The 17307-nt window shown below is 44.1% G+C and overlaps 1 protein-coding gene across 1 annotated transcript; it reads right to left on the bottom strand.

Annotated features, from left to right (window-relative positions):
• Positions 1-4236: 4236 nt before the first annotated feature.
• On the bottom strand, positions 4237-8979 carry LOC144114875 (antimicrobial peptide microplusin-like). The gene is made up of 5 exons (XM_077648879.1): positions 8824-8979; positions 7940-8001; positions 6199-6288; positions 5207-5233; positions 4237-4476 (listed from the first exon to the last, which is right to left on the bottom strand). Exons 1-5 carry the CDS (start codon positions 8897-8899, stop codon positions 4408-4410), a joined length of 324 nt encoding a protein of 107 aa, XP_077505005.1. The 5' UTR covers positions 8900-8979; the 3' UTR covers positions 4237-4407.
• Between the last annotated feature and the right edge of the window lie 8328 nt (positions 8980-17307).

Consider the following 17307-nt stretch of genomic DNA (forward strand, 5'->3'; position numbering starts at 1 on the left):
AGTGGCGCAAGAGTTGCATGTGAGCCATGTCCTCCGAGATCAGGCACAAACCGCCGCTTTCGATCCCTCCCTGTCTAAATACTTGAGAACAAGTTCGATTCTTTTCGAATTTCTTTTAACATCCACTGCTTGATTTGTTCAGAGAATCGAACACGAAGAGATTCGACTCCCTATTCAAAAATTCCAATTATTTGCCGGCCCCTACTTAAGCAATCCTGCTGCCGAGGACGAAATCGTGGCGCCGCACTTCTTTGAGGCCCAAGTACGAAAACGCGCCTGTGCTGTACGATGCCAGCACACGTTCAAGTAATCCACCTGGTCAAATTATTCCGAAGCAAATTATTGTGGCGTCCCACATGACATGGCCCGCGTGTAACTTCGGACATAAACCTACCTGCCTATTACCAGTTGATGCCATCCAAGTTCAGGAGAAACCTTTTGACTGCGCGCGCTGATATTTAACTTCACTGTCCTTGATGCAAAACGCATGAGACGCTTGAAATGAGAACGCTTTCAAAGAGAAGTGAAGCATAACCTTAACGTTAGTGGTCGCTGTAGTAAATGCGCAGACAAAAGAAACCGCTGTGGGAGTGAGGACTTCGTGGTCTCAATCTCATGTGTCTTTAGAGCATTGACGGCAACTTCAGACAGCTTGGTTTATAGATCTCGTATAACATTATTAACGCCGCAGCACGCTTGTAAATGGAATAACCTGCCCAAAGGTGCTGTTTCGTTCATTGTTTTCAGGCGCTTTAGTTCATCATGGCCCCATTGTGACCCGCTACGCCTCCCCCCTCCCCTGTACATTGTAATTCCGGAAGGGAAAAAGTGGTGGAAGACATGCCTTACTGCGGTCAAGATGATGAGCCGGATGCACAGGACTTCAAGCTTGAGCTGCTCATCGGTTTTATCTGTACGAAAAAAAAAAACATTCGGCGCATAATGCACATATCACATGAAAACGAGTGAAGCCCCATTGTAAGCTGTTTAGTGATGACCCACAGTAGATTTTTTGAATTAACGCCATTTGGCCTCTGAATGCTCCGTCGGAACACATTCACTTTAATTAAGGTTTTTGTTGTCTTTTGTACAAATGAAAACTACCCATGACAGGGTATTGACCACGGTTCTGTGCATTATACGTTAAAAAAGCGGAGTGCCCTATCACAGAAAGTTTTGCAAGCAAACAACTGCCTGGTGTGAATTTTTTGCGCGAATGCCATCGACATTCAGGGCGGTCAAATTTGCTCACTGGGCGATATCCTCCCTCTGTAGTGTTTTTATTTTACCCGAGTTGTTGGATTGAGATTCTTATTAAGCAGCAAGTGGTCTGACCCTCAGACAATCAATCACAAACCAGTAGGCAGCGAATGTCACACAGTAACCATATGGTTACAATCTCGCCAGCGCTTCCCAGCCTCTCCCTGCTAAGTGAGCGGTACAGATTATCAGCCTGCATACTCACCGCTCAGCTCCAGATGGTCAGCACAGCTCAGGGCAGCGAATGTGTCGAGCAGTGCAAAGACGAGGAATGCCTTCATTGTTCCTATCTGGATCTGGGTAACGGATGCAGTTCCAAGTGTTCCAAGTAACAAAGTGCGGCTGCCCAGAAAAAAAAAACAGCGTGCTGCATTTTATACGCATGAATACTTTGCCCCCATTGGTTTGGAATCCAGGCTCGCGCGCAGCCACATGCGTTTGAGCTCAGAGACATCAAAACAAGGCTCTTTCTCCGCTTTTGGTACCACGTGGCCTAAAGACAAACCATTGGAACGCATGCGCGGTTGTCGACGCCGTCGGCAATATCCTTCCGCCCTTTCTGACACGCCGCCAGTATGAGCGGGCACGCGGCGCACCTGAAAGCAGAAGCCGCACATGAAGAAATCAAGAATATCAACCGATCGCCACCGGAGACGCACACGCCCCTGCCTTCTGGCCGCCTCCGCTGGTGGCGCACCGCCCTGAAACCAACCCCGCGCCTTTCCTTCTTGTCTTAGAACGACTGCTGCTGTATACGCTGAAGTGAGAGATTGGATGACCGGCTGTCTACCGAAGGTTAGATATGTCGTTGCGTTATTTCTATGCGCTCATGCACTGCGGCAACGCAGGTTCCTTTTTATTCCTCTTTTTTTACTACCGCTCCGTTTCCACGCCGCAAAATGCGCGCCATGAGCAGCTGACCGATTCCGAGCAAGGTAACTATATGGTGTAGCTTGGTTTTGTGGCCCTTTCCTTATCAGCTGTTTTCTAAGCTATGAAGTGGAAACAGTCGGCGTGATGTGTAATTATTGCTCTCGCCCGATTCTGAAATGCAGCCTCTCTCTGCTAGTCTGCGTAGGTCTTCTTTCCCAACAATTTTTTCTTAGCGGCTGGTTTCATAGTTATGTTCATTCAGTTGACAGCACCAACAGGCGTCTGCGTGATACCTTCACCCGTTTCTCAGCATTTTTTCGGTCGGGGTCTTGCCTTACGATTGTTTGTCACCTTGCTCCACATCCACTTCAGTGCAATTCCTGAAAGTTCTAGAAGAAATAATAATGCATAATTTTGCAAACTCGTTGACCACGCTGATGACTGTGGTATTTTTTTGCATTTCTAAGATTTGAATATAACCTCAATCCGATTCTTCAGTGCCTCAAGTATGGTAGCCATCAATGATAAAGCGTAGCAGGCAGGGTGCAGCGTAGTAATATCCTTTAGGACACATTTTTGAACCACTCATCAACATCACACAGTCGCTCATCCCATGACCTAAAGATAAATCTTCATAGGTGTGGCACTTTGCCTTCGTGCTGTTTTTTCTAAAATATTCTGAGACGTTCATTTTTTTTTTCGCATCATACGCTATTTTTCTGTCAGCCTCTGTAAATTTCTCATTCATTTCGAATACATAAATCAACTTCTAAAACAACGAAGTGAAGTAGCGAGTGATGTAGAACACAGCGGCGCTATGCAAAGCGGTTTGCACCTGCCTTTAGAAGCGGAGCCCTGGGGATCACTCTTCATGCACACACACCTAATTCGCATTGAGTAGTGCGTTTTCTGAAGCTCTCTTATTCGAATCGTTGATCGGTATTAAACGAATGTCAACAGAAAGGGCAGATGAATGGCGAATGTATACATATTTTTTCTAATAGGGTGTCGGAATATCGAAATCAGACAGTTCACATATGTAGTCTCGCTTGTTTTCCCTCAAATATTGGCTGCAGGAGTACGGAGCGATGCGTGGAACAGAAACAAACGCATTACATGAATATCAGGCCATCGAATTGGTGTTGCCAGTCATTTGGCGCTATTTCTACTAATAACACGAGTTGCTTGAATAATCAGGCAACCTATTATTACAATTACAACACTTTTAGTCACTTTAAATGACTCTAAGAATCAGTCCAAAAAATGAAAGTTGGAGAGGAGAGCCGGCAACCTTAATTCTATTCTCGGGACTAAAGAAAGCTGCATGTCTTTATTTCAGCATCGTTGCACTAGCCATTCAAAAACGCCTCCATCATGACTTTTAAATAGTTTATTTTGAGCACCCTATCATCATGTAGCTCTGGAAGTGGGTTAGCGTAATGGTGGTTGCATGGGCCACCTTTTTGTTTATATCTTTGAATACATTTTTAAAAAATACACGCCATGACCATCATGAGGACATCAGAAATATGATCGCCAAAGCAAGCAGCTGCGGAAAACCGAGCAAGGCATAGGTGTGTATTATATGTATAATAAAATATAAGGCTATTCCTGTGTACATTAAGACAAGTCGTGGGCAGTTTTTCCTAAGGTTAGATTGATGATTAGCGTTTTTCAAAGAACGAGGTTCACGTGAAACCGTTAAAAATCAGTGCCCGTTCAACTGCAAAGCAATCGACAAAACGGTGCGACAACCGTTACCACGCCCCATTGCGTAGGTGTAGCCGGACACCCTTGCACCCATTTTAGGGGGTTGGGGGGGGGGTGTCAGGGTGGGAGTTATAAACACAGGAGTGCAGTCGGAAATGTGCAAATTTCAGAAAATATATATCTGCTACCTTCTATATTACGCCCCTTTGAAACGTGTGCTAAACTTTCTTCGTTCGCCATCAGTCGGTTTCGGTAACTGAATATACAAGTTCAGAGAGCCGCAAAAGCAGACACCAAATTATTCGGCATACTTCCTGAACATATAAGTGCTCAGCCACTCTATGGCATGCAGTGGTTATAAGAAAAAAAATCTTTGCAACTGAACATCAAAACTTTTTGCAGGAAAATATATTTATTTGGTCTCGTGAGGAGAAAAAAATCCCATCCAGGCAGTTCGCTGGCGTCTATGGACGGAAAGCGCGGTCACAATAGTTGCCTTTGCTTTGGTACAAGATTTTCGCCAGGCAGGAAGACACTAGTCCAGCATGGCATTATCGGTCACATTCAGTGGTGGTGTCCCGCGCTGGGGTCGCATGCGGTAGCAGCGTTGTGAATTTCCGTGATTTGAGCCCGCTGCACAAAAAAAATGCACTTGAATATAACATTCACATAGCAAAGCCTACAGTATAAGTGGCTTATAACTTCAATTTTTGATTTAAGGCAATGCCAAGTATTTAATTCGGCCGTCGTGAGCGCCTAACATATATCGGTAGATGAGTTGGGGAGCGGGCTAGTTGGTTGATCATATTTGATGAAACAGCGCAAGGGACGAAAATGCGTACAGCAGGGCACAGACTGTCTACTCTCTGCGCCCTTGTCCCTTGCGCTGTTTTATGATACTTTGGCAGCTGGGTAGGCCAGGTGTTAGATAAATGGTTCATTCTTCCATCTGTGGTTTATAGTTACCGAGTGCCTTCTTTTTATTGCTGTGCCTTGCGAGTCTTGCAGTACTTTAGTTAATATACAAAGTACGAAGCATAATGAGGCCACTGAGTGACAGGCCACCACGTTTCTTGCTCAGTTATTTTTTTCAACTTTCCGCTGAAGCTGTCCTCTTCCTTACTGTCATTGATATCTTGGCTTTCCAGAGGTCGTTGTTCTCTACTACACTCGAACTTCCCATTTTCTTCTGATCGGAGCGCTGGTCAGTATTGCCATTTGTCTCATAGATTGTGTTTTTACTCAGGCAATACTTATTAATCCTGAGGTCATTGACCAGATGGAATTACAAATTCAAGAAAGAAAAAAGGAGAACATATAAAGCTGCTCGTAATGTCTAAAATCCAGAGTGTAAGAAACTCACCGTGAAATACTTGGCCATGGCTTTTTCCTGCACAAGAAAAACCAATAAATACTCTGTAAGTTCATGGAAGTGTAACCAGGCGCATTGTCATGTGTTCAGTACTGAAGCATTTGTTAGGTATTTTGAGTGCATACTGTTTACAGTACGTGCTACGAAACAAACTGCAAAATTACAAATCCCGCAACCAATGGTCTTAATGTTAACGAAGCGTATACATTCCTTGTCAGGCATCTGTCGTTCTCAGCATTTCATCGGAACAAACGCGCAGTTGACCGCGGTAAGGTTTATTTCATTGTACTGTTCAACCGTAAAGCGCGTTAACCTCTGTTATTCGCCAAGTTGTCATAATAAGAACAAAGGTAGCTTAGAAAGAAATCACTATGCATTTAGTGCGATTGATGAAAGTTGCAATCGTGAAACCGTGGATTAGAGTGGCGTCTGAATGTTTGTTGTCTTTTTGCTTGCAGTTTTCAAGTTTGCATGCTCATCTCCCTTTGGAGGTTAAGCAGGAAACAAAAAAGCGCTCGAAATTTTAAAAATAATCTGCACCAAGTGCTTACTATACTTACGCATTCAGTAGAGAAAAAAAATTAAACTGCGTGATGTACGTCGATAAAATACTTTTCTTTGACCTGGGGAAATTCTTGCGGGCCAATCCTCTTGACGCACGGCATTTCTTTTTTTTTCCTCGCAACTTACACATCTCGGTCGCCCATTTAGGAAGATTGTAGTCTTCGCAGCATAGACGCACTTCTCAAATATTCCCAAACTACTGTTACTCACTGGAGATACCTTTCAGCAACGCGATGATTTAATCAACTACATTTTAGTGAATGAAAGACTTTCTTAATAGATATTTGAGCTGAAACAGCGTCTTTAGCGGTTCTTAAAAAATGCTTGCTTTCTAGTATACGCACAGCCGAAGCCAAGCGTCCATAATTTGGGGCTTACTAAATAACGAGCGCAATGTCGCAGACTGAACAACATCTTACCAGGTCATTACCCACGCACAACCTTCTGATGACGCAAGAGTTGTCTCGGCAGCGAAGATCCCTCGCGGCGTTGTCGAAGCTTTGGATCGCCTACAATGCAAAATCAAGTGAGTTAGCGTCTCAGTCAAATTGCCGCAATGAAAACATGTGAAATTTGGACTAAATGATTTCGCATATACAACATTAACACGATTCTGGATATGATTAAAAAGTATTCTGCCAAAGCATAGCAGAAACTTGCAGCCAGTTCGAATGCCCCTGCGTGCGCGTAGCCTTGTAAGATAGCTAGTTTCAAAACGTTGTTTGTTGTAGTTATAGACGTGAGTGCCTCTGTCGAGGTCTTATGCATACGTGATAATATGCGTAATCCTCCTACCGTTTGGAAACAATCAAGAATCGGTGTATTTAATGTTGAAATCTTGATAACCAGCAGGAGAGCTTTATTTTCCCCAAAACATCCCCTAATATTATTTCCAATGGATACTTTCGGTCCTGCTCATGAGCCACAAGCGTTTATTCGTTTTTGCCTTCTTCTATCTTGGTTTCATTCTCTGGAATATACCATTTCATTCTCATTTCCGGGCTGCCATCAAGAAATTACCGGTTGTAGGGAGTGTTTTCGAGAATTTCTCGTCCTTTTCCTTAATTATTTCAGTATCATACAATGTGTCATGTGATTGTTAGTGTCATAAAATCATGTTGCTTGTAATAAAAGGTTCTTCAAGTCCACTTGCAGATTAAGCTGTATATTTTTGCTGATATTGACAATCCCATTTCATCAGTTTACTAAAAAAAATGCGAAAAATTTCTTTGGATTCCATCAAACCAACCAAAATGTTCTTAACAGCTAAAGATCCCGCTAAATGGCTGGGCCTTCTCTCACGTGAAATTTCAGCCGTGGAGGATAGATTACCAGTCATACCGTGCCCCAGAGGATCACGCCTTCTATTCCCTCGTCTAGGATTGAAGTGCTATTACGCGAAACCTTCGAACCCCGCTCCATTAGATGCATCTCTCGGAGTGAATAACTTCAATAGATACAGATCGGAGCTTACTTTGCTTAAAGAGGATAATAGCATCGGCACTCTAGCGTTTTCGCTTTTTAAGGACTACGTAATAAAGTAGCCTGAATAAATAGATATCTGTTCGTAATAACCGCGCTGTCTCAGGGGCTGAGGCATTGCTATTTTGAGCACGTGACTGTGGGATCAATTCGAAGCCGCAATGGTTGCACTTCGATGGGAGAGAACTCCGCAAACGCCCGTACACTGTGCGACGCCAGTGCATTTAAAGAACCTCATGTGTAGACGAAATTAATATACTGTGAGCATGTGCAAATATTTAACTCCCTTCTTTTCTGCTCGAAAATTCATTAGGAGCATTAGTTTCGAAAGGCTTTCAATGAGAAGTAAAGCATATCTTTGGGATTACCGGTTCCTGTAAAAAGCTGCAAGCAAATGAAATCACTGTAGACATGATGCATGCGCGGTCTCAGTTTCTTGCACCTTTTTGTGAAAAGACCGAATATTTCGCACAGATTCATAGCTAACCCTCGCATAACAGTGTACGAGTAACCGGAACAAATCGCCGACATGATCCGCGTCTTCCCTGGCTTTCGGGAGCTTTTCTTCATTGGCGCCCCACTGTGACCAGCTACGCTCTTTCCCTGTCTTACTGGAAAGAAAGCGTAGCGGGTGGAAGTGCAGAGAAAAAGTAAGGAATATAAGAATAAGTGTCATACCGCTGCAGAGATGGAGCGGCGGATGCACTGGAGTTCACTCTTGAGCTGGCCGTCATTTTTATCTGCACAGAAAAACATTACACACATAATGCATCCAACCAAATATCAAGTCTACACTTCTGCATCCTCATTCTGAGCACTGCTGAACTTTCGACTGTCTGAGATTGGCATTATTCGTTATGATTTCTTCTTCTACTATGCCCACCGTCTTCTTTTAAGCTAAGAAATCGGTAGGTTATTTCGCGCGCTTTAGCAAGTAAAAGAGGACAGGCCGCGAAAACGTCTCTAAAATTGCTATTGTTTTGAATGCCTGCGTCAATAAATGTGTGATTCAGGTATGTGTTCAACTTTCTTGGACAAAAATTTTAAAAAATTTGAAATATGTAAGACACTTTCACGGGAATCTTGAAGGTGATGGTCCATTCTTCTGATGTGTAGCAAAATCTTTCTTTTAAAGTGTTTGCATCAATACGAAGGGTTAACACTGCTATAGAATGATGACAAATGCATTAATAGAAGAAAATGCAAGACTTCAGTCGGGTAACCTGCTGATATATTGATTGTTACAGTGAAATCTGACATTTTATGAAAACAATTGCGTTCATAAACGGCTTCCCGGTCAAAAATGCTTTTGTACGGAATTATTTGCTATGCTGCGCATTGAAATTTCGATCAACGTAATTTCAGTCGACCGCTGGGTCTTCTGAAACTGTGTTACCTCTTTACACGGAGTGCTACATTAAGATTCTTCTGAGGCAGCAAAATATCCTCTTCAGACAATTGGTCACACAGCAGTAGGTACGGAAAGTCACGCAGGGACCAAACAGTGACGACCTCAGCAGCGCTTGCAGTATTCAGTACACATCCTAAGCCTGCATACTCACCGCATAGCTCCAGATGGTGAGCAAAGCTCAGGGCAACGAATGTGGCGAGCAGCACGCAGACCAAGAATGCCTTCATCGTTCCTATCGGGCTCTCCTCAACGGGATGCTGTTGCAAGTGATAAAATGAGAATGCCCAGAGAAAACAGCGTGCTGGCTTTTATACACACGGGAACGTTGTCCACATTGGTTTGCAACCCGAGCCCGCAGGCAGCCAGTTGCGTTTGAGAGACAAGAAGAAATGACATCAAAACAAGGCTCCTTCGCCGCTATTGGGCGAACGTGGCGTCAGGACAAACCGTTGCAACGCTTGCGTGGTCATCCACACCGTCAGCAATATCCTTCCGCTCTTTCTGACGCGCCGCCAGGATGAGCGAGCACGCGTCGCATCTGAGAGCAGACGCCGTACGTGAGGAAATCAAGGATGCCAGCCGATCGCCACCGAGTACGCACACGCCGCTGCCTTCTGGTCGCCTGCGCTGGTTGCGAGACGCCCTGAAATAAACCTCGCACCTTTTCTTTCTCTCTAAGAACGATTGCGGCAGTTTTAGCGGAATTGAGAGGTTGGGTGGCCTGCTGTCTGCCGCAGGTTATTTATTTCTTTCGTTTTTGAGCTTAAGTGTGTGATTTACATGCGCGCACGCGCTGCGGAAATCCGCCTTCCTTGTTATGCCTCTCTTGACTCCTGCTTCCTCATTTTTACACTTCTTTCCAGTGTGTTTCCAAGTTTTCTACATTGGAGCCGTGTGCAGCTGGCCGATTGCGAGTGAGGTTTCTCAGCCGTGTATTTATCCTGTAATGATCCTGCGCATTGATCTGTGTATCTGTATTGATCTCTATATTGATGCTGAATATCGGTTTCCTGAATTATCCAGTAGAAACAGTCGATGCGACGGGTAGTTACTGCTTCTTTCCGCTTCTTTATTGATGCGTCTCTGTGTTGAAGTGCGCACGTCTTAATTTTCATGGAACACTGTCTTGGTAGTTAGTCCCATAATTACGCTCGTGATTCAGAGCGTACACTGGTATTTGAATTATACTTTTGCTTTTTCCTATAAACTTGCTATTTCCTATAGACTTTGCCTTGCGGGAGATTACACCTTGCGCCTTCAGTGATATTGCTTACAATTTTAGAATGAATATTAATTTCTAGCTTTACATGTTAATTAAGCCCGCTGATTTGTCTGGGGTCTCTTTTTTGTACTTTTCAAATTTGGATATCACCTCAGTGCGGTTCCTTAACCCGTTAAGTGTGAATGGCAAACCGTGGCGGACAGGATGTACCTTATGACTTTCATTTAGCTACATTTTTGTACCCATCGTCAGCATCAGCCAGTAAGTCATCTTATGACCCCATGATAAATCGTCATACTGTTACTTACACGATTTGTTGTCGTACCATTTTCTCCTATAAACGTTCTTATGCAGTTGTGTTTTTGTCTCATCGGGCGCTATTTTTCTGCCACACCGGCCATAATTCCACTTTATTCAAATACTCTGATCGACTCCTGTGAACAAGTAAGTTAAGTGCTGAGCGATAAAGAATACTGTGGCGAGAAAGCATTGCTGAGCGAAGCGGATTCCTGCGAAATCACCTCTAGCCACACTCCCGGGGTTTCAGTGGTGTGAATCACTGTATGTGTGTGAAGCCTCTGAGTAGAAAGTGTAACTGGCCCACTGGGTCAGTGGACACCTCAACCTGCGCTGTCAGTAGGCGTTGGCGTCCACCTACAAATTAAAGCAGTTATGCACCTTTCCTTTTCTCAAAACCAGCGGAAGGTTCAGACTCCGTTGATTTGGGGGGAAATAAAGGCACATAACTGGCTCCAGTTATAACTGGCTCCAGTCAGTTGACACCTCAATCGTGCTTTTAGGTACGGGTGTTCAAACTTAGCGCCTATCTTAGCCTTTTTTTTTACTTTTCCGGCCGAGGTAGCCAAGGCTCCCCTGTTATTCGCAAACAGCGGTGCGGCGGCGATGATTTTGGCCTCCTTCGTAGACGTTTAACCGCTCGCGATGCTGAAGGGTCAGTTAAGGACATTCCACCTCGTCGTCATATTTTCGCCTGGACGCGAGCGCTTGTACGTTGTAGGCATTGAGCGCTGTGGGGTGAATGCCACGGCACCCTCCTTTGAGACCTTCGCATGCGATGCCCGTTGGCATCAGAGCTTTCTCTCGTGTTCCTACACTATTTCTTCGTGTTTTTTTCTTTAAATATCTTCGTCTTGTTTCTGCGCAGTGCCTGAAGAGTTGTTTTTTCTTTTTTCACGGGACCGCGGCTCCGGGAGAACCGCGAGCCGAGCAGTTGGCCTGGAGAAATCGGTGCATGCGGACGTGAGTGACGACAGCCTGGGAACTGGTCAAAAAGCGAGCCGAGGCGGGGTCTGACGCGAAGAGCACGCTGAATGCGGCCCCCAAGACGCGTGGCCCAAGTTCGCCCGTATCCGCAACACCCCATCAGCCCCGCAACAAGCATCCGCAACCCTACGCTCTCTGCGACCGGATCTTGCCACTCCGCAGCTAAGCCACTGTTTCTCCTCGCTCTCTTGAACTCTTTTTCTCGTCTCTCGCTGTTTCTCGCCCTAATATTTTGTACAGTATCCTTTTTCTTGTAATGCTCCTGTACAGTTATCACCTTCATGTTTTCTTCTTCATAAAAATAGTTTGTTTGCTGATGAAAATGTACAGCGCAAAGAAGGACGAGGACACGATGAAGGCACACGGAGCACACGAGCGCTGACTTGCAACAGTTTATTTTGAACCTCGGACCAGTATATATAGCTGAAAAAAAACCGGAGAAACGTCACGCATGCGCAGTAGGCGAGTCATTCATATGATGGCGCAAGTATGACAGCTCCTTACGAGTAAGAGCAATGGATGGCTTGGCAACGCAGGACCGACACAACCGGTCTATCATTTCAGCCTCTATTATCTTTAGAGTCAGTTTGCAACGGTTTTCGCCGAAAGCAGAGCAATCTTGGTAAGCGGGCTGCCACACGAACACTTCATCTGAATCGCTATAATTTTCAACTTTCCATTTTTTCTTACATCTTCTGCAGTGTGCGTCCAGAAACCCTTCTCGCTGTTCAGACACATTATTGCAATGTTCTCGGAGGCGGTCGTTCAGACACCTGCCGCTTTGTCCTACATAGCTCTTGCCACATTTCAAGGGGATGCTGAAGATAATAGAATGTGTAAACTCTACGAACTTCGCTCGGTGCTTCTTCTTGCAGTTTAGATTCTTAAAATCACTGGGCCTGGAAAGCCTGCACAATTTTTGCAGCTTATCGGGTGCAGAAAAAACAACTTTCACGCTCCCCGTTCGCCGATATTTTTTAGGCGATGAGACAGGCCATGAATGTACGGGATCACAGCAATCCGTTTTGTTGAAGGTAGTAGTGACGTACGCGTCTCTTTTGAGCCTCGTACGTCACCTTTGAGACTCTTTGGAGACCAACATGCCCAGTTTGTCACCTTAGTTTATTTGCGCCCTTATTCTGTGTTGTTATTTGCGTGAGGCCCTTGTACCGACGCTATTTTGCTAGGCTTTGTTGTGTAACATTATTCTTCTTTTTATTTTACCTAAGCAAAGTGTTGTTACTCAACTTGTATACCTGTCATGCCTAGGGCTAACGGCTGATCAGACGTGGCCCCTATTGCCGATCAGGTGTACCAATCTCATCTTTAGCACGCGGGGTGGAAAAGTTTGTAACTGTACCCCCTCCAAACTTACAGTGAGAGCAGTGGTTGTGAAGATTTGCCCGATAATTTAGAATTTCTGCGTCTACCAACCATCAAGCCGCCCACAATGTCCTGACAGCGTGGAGGTGGTGTTCACCTGCAAAAAACTGAAGGCTGAAGAGGAATGCTAATCGAAGAACGAGTACGTTTGGTAAAATAGAGTTGTCTAAAACTTTATTCGTGTGCATGTCTTGATCAAACTCTTGACCTCGGTATTGCAGGAAATGAAAACGCCTCACAGCTCCGCTGAAATTTATCAATATCGACCATTGTAATCGTCCAGTGAGATTTTTTTTTTCACATCCAGACATGAAAGATGGATAGTACCGTATTTTGCACATAATATTTTCGTGCTTCAGACGTGAGTTTGTTTTTTTTGCACAATATTGCACCTGTATGTTGTATTCGTTTTTTCTAGGAAGGCCAAAAGGTGACCGCTGCGATAAAATCGCTGTTAGACCACGGGGTGTCCTGCAGGAAAATGTCGTCGTTTCCGGCGTGCACTTTACTACTTTTTCTGTCCGCTGCGTCTACAAATGCTCGCTTTGGAAAGCTGCGATCTATTTGCTTAGCCCAGTCCACATTTATTACAAAAAACGAACGTGGAATGTACCTCTGATGAAACTTTGCTTTGAATTCTGTAAGAATAAATTGTCATAAAAAGAAGTCCCCTGCAACGAAAGACCACCAGATATGGGTAGGCTGCACTTTTTTGTACGTCAGAGACAGAGTGTTTGTTTTCTGCCTGGTGCGTACGTTAATATGTTTCTGCGAACGAGTACGCGTCGTGTAATTTGTATGACGGAGGCCAGCTCGCATACTCTAGCATACAGAGTTGCTTGGAAATTATGTCAGCTCAACCTGGTCACAACTTTCATATATACAAACCAGTACTAACAAACCGTCTACAAGGGCGGTGATGTCAGTGGTGCGTCTTGTATAGTGGAAATATCCGTCTTGACAGCTAATGCGAACGACAGAAAATGCGTGAGAATCTCTCGTATGTTCGCAAAGTATTCTCTTTATTCCAGAAATAATACGAGGTTTAAAAGCATCGTCCGCATAGTAGGGACACCAAAAATAGCTTCTCTTGCATGAATCAGTTGACGCCGAAAACATTGGTGTTTTGGTCGACTAAGGATCGGCTATGAACTGGTGCTTTTCATTCCGTAGTAGCTTCTTGAAACTCTAGGGTGTTGACAAAGAAGCTCCATTGTAGACTGAAATGGGTTAAGGATTCGTTAACTGCGTAACGAATCAGTTTGGTGGATATACGCACAACATTCACACACACAAACACACATACAACAAAAATACGTACTTCTGCAGCCGCGTGCATGGCGGTGCAGACGAGCCTTTCGTACCTGAGGTCTCAACATTGGAGTGACCACATGAATTTGCCACTCTGAATTCAGGCGTGGAGCGTCCAAAATAGAAACGTGGGCAATGGAACGTTTATGCGCGTGCAGTCTACGTTCGAACACCGTATAGCGCCCAAACTATCTCGAGAGCGAATAATATAATGGCCGTTCATTCCTTTTCTCAAAGGCATGCGTTTATGATGATTTAAGATTGTCAAAGTGTGTCCGTTCCTATCCAACTGCCTGAGAACACGGAAATGGCTACCCGCAAGGGCGAATGCCATCGGCACACGGTTACTATCCGTTATGATTTGGTGCTGGCAAAATATAACACAACACAAATTATATCTTTTTTCATATTCATTTACGAAGGCGTACCGGTAATTGACCCTCGGGCAGTTCAATACTGAAATGGAAGCGACATTAGTACAAATTTTTGAATGTATCACAAACAAATAAAGGACATATAATAGTCGCTACCGTCCATGCTGCAGTATGAATGGTCTGCTTTAGTTTACTTCGCTTTACCCGTGCAGCGCTTCTGTGAATATACTTCACAACAATCTCGGCTAATGTTAATGAGCCAGCTGAGTTAATCTTGTCGAATACCTTAATCGAGGTAAAACACAATGTTCCTGTCTGCAGCAGAATACAGGATTGCAAAAGAAACTGTGCTGTCACAAATGCCAAACACCAGTATGCGCAGATGGTTCCGCTTTCAAGTTATTTTGAGCACCCACCTGGCAATCCAGCAACACGTCATGTAGACAAAAAAAAGAACAATTGAGGTAACACATGCAACGGATTTTTTAAGGGCTTTTTTTTTCAAACTAAGCCTAATGCACCTAACCGCAGGTGAGAAAAGCGCGGTATCCGCACAAACAGTAGCGCTATCCGAGCTGTTACATGTCAGTTGCATATCATTTAGAGCAAATCTACACCACGAATTAGTAAAACATTATGCAACTAGTTTAGACAATATCAGCATGTATGCTTTATATTTGATACTTTTCGACCGAAAACAAAATTTCACCGAGTGTTTGTTCGCAAAATTTTTTTTCTACAATTTTTCTACAGGTATTTACAATATCTGTTTGTTAAAGTAATCTTTCAAATCATTAAGCTGTAAATACTAAAGAAAAACAAATAGAGCAATAATTGTGTGCCGTTAGAGGCACCTGCTCTGCATCAAAACACGCAAGTAAAGGCGGATAGCGGGCTTCTGTCGCAAGTACTGTCATCACAGCGTTTATTTTTTATTGTTCGCGGTGCCTAGCATATATAGGTCTAGAAAATATTTTAATTGAGCACGCAATTCTGTATTCATGAGCAGTTTCAAAATTGTAGACGCGTAGAGGACGCACAACGACGGGAGAAGGCCTAGGATTCTAATTTCCTGCCTCCCTGCGCTACTTCGCTTGTAGAAATGAATTGCGAAAGACCCTGCCAACTAGGCTAAGTAAACGCTTCAACGTTCACTGTAGCACAGAACTTGCCGGGCTAGTTGGTTCAGTATAGATGCGAAGAAAGAACTGCGCGAACGTGACGCGGACGGAGAAGAGGCAAAGACGTTTGCGTTTGCGAGCGCCTTTGCATCTTCTTCGTGCGTATCTCATTCGCGCAATTCTTAATTCCTTCATCAGCGATGGGGCTAGTTATTTCATCCTCATCGTCGTCTTTTGGATTCAGATCTTCTGCCGATTTCTTCATATCCTTGGCAGTCAGTGAGAACGTAGCGCTTGTGAAAGAATAAATGAAACCACGCTTGAAGCAGTACGACCTATGAGGCTCAAGCTGACAAAGAAACTTCACATGAGTATATCCGGCTCATTTTGATCCGCACGTCGATGGTGTCAGGCTCATTTTCAGTTTGACATAGAGTTTGCGCGCAGGTTTTCTACGCATTATTTGGCGCCTTTCGTTATCACTGTTTTTGCAAAAAGGATAATATAGCGGTGAGCTTTCCACTACTGCAAAAACTGACTTCCTGGATTTGGCTTATTTCTCAAAAAACAAACAAAAAAACTCATGCACTGCAGGAGGAAAGGACAAAACCGTCCATGCTATAAGTTTTCGCCTTAGCCCATTAAGGCAACGACTTATTAAACAGAGAGTGCCGGAACCAGAAACTTGGAAGATGTGCAAGTTTATCAGGATACTGGAAAGAAATTTGGGCACTCCTCCCAATATTTTAAAGGAACGTAAAAGGAACAAGTATAGAACTGGCCGTCGCCTCAATACAACTCTTGTGCGAGTACAACAACTCTGCTTCAGAGCTTGCATACTTTTTTTAGTACTAGCCCATGTAATACTACAGAAGCTTCGATTTTCGATTTCTGCATCGCGCGGAGGGTGCGATTTCACTATATACTGGGGCGCATATTCATTGCCTGCCATTACATTCCTCACCAAGGAAACTATATTTATAACAAAAGAACTGTAGCGCAACCAAGACGAACTCAAAAGAGAGGCACACAGTAGTAGCGCTAAGCGCACACAGGTTAGAGCACACAGGCTTATCGCTAGTCCTGTGTGCCTCTCTCTTGTGTTCGTCTCGGTAGCGCTACAGTTGTTTTGTTACAAAATGCACCATATAGCGCAACAAAAAGTTCTTCAAAACTATATTTAATAGGCTAAGTAAGACAGGACGCCCGTTTATAACGGATCCTGTTAGGTTATGAATACGCTTTCGTGGTTCTCTTAATTCTTGAAATTTTGACGGCTTTACTCAAACCTAATTTCCCGGACTTTTTCCCCAAGCGTGTGTTTCTTTACATTAATATTTTTCGCGGAGTTTAAGCGTAAGAGGTTTAGTTTTTCTTTGTAGGCAGGGCACTCCACCGAGTTATTAGTGGCGTCACCCCGCACTAATAAGAGTCAACCATGTCTGTGCTCATCCAGAAAATGGCGGATAGTGAGAGTGTGTCAAGTAAACCATGATATTCTGGACGTGAACTCTGTCGTGATGATGATCGGTAGCGCTTTGCAGCACCAAATTTGCGCCGCGACGGCCAGTTGGTTTTCCTGAAATACAGCGCGAACTTGAACACGGACAGAAGGAATACAACAGACGGGCGCTGACTTACAACTGAAATTTTATTGCTGGGAGCAGGGAAATAAATGGTGCCACCAAACAACAAAAAGAAGCACAACACTCACAATTCATTCACATCACCGAGGAAGCCATCGCTATGTCACTTGCGTGTGGTTAAAAAGTCAAGTTATTTGCATGAAATTGTCAATGAGGGGCTGCTGACACATGTATCTGCAGATCTCTTAATTTTTTCGGCTTCGATGATTTTACGGGTTAGCTGATTCGTGTGCTTACTTATCACCTTGGTCTTCTTGAAGTTGGGACGGCAATTCTTCGTTTCGCAATCTCTAC

This window comes from Amblyomma americanum, chromosome 1 (assembly GCF_052857255.1).
Source record: "Amblyomma americanum isolate KBUSLIRL-KWMA chromosome 1, ASM5285725v1, whole genome shotgun sequence".
Lineage (NCBI taxonomy): Eukaryota > Metazoa > Arthropoda > Arachnida > Ixodida > Ixodidae > Amblyomma > Amblyomma americanum.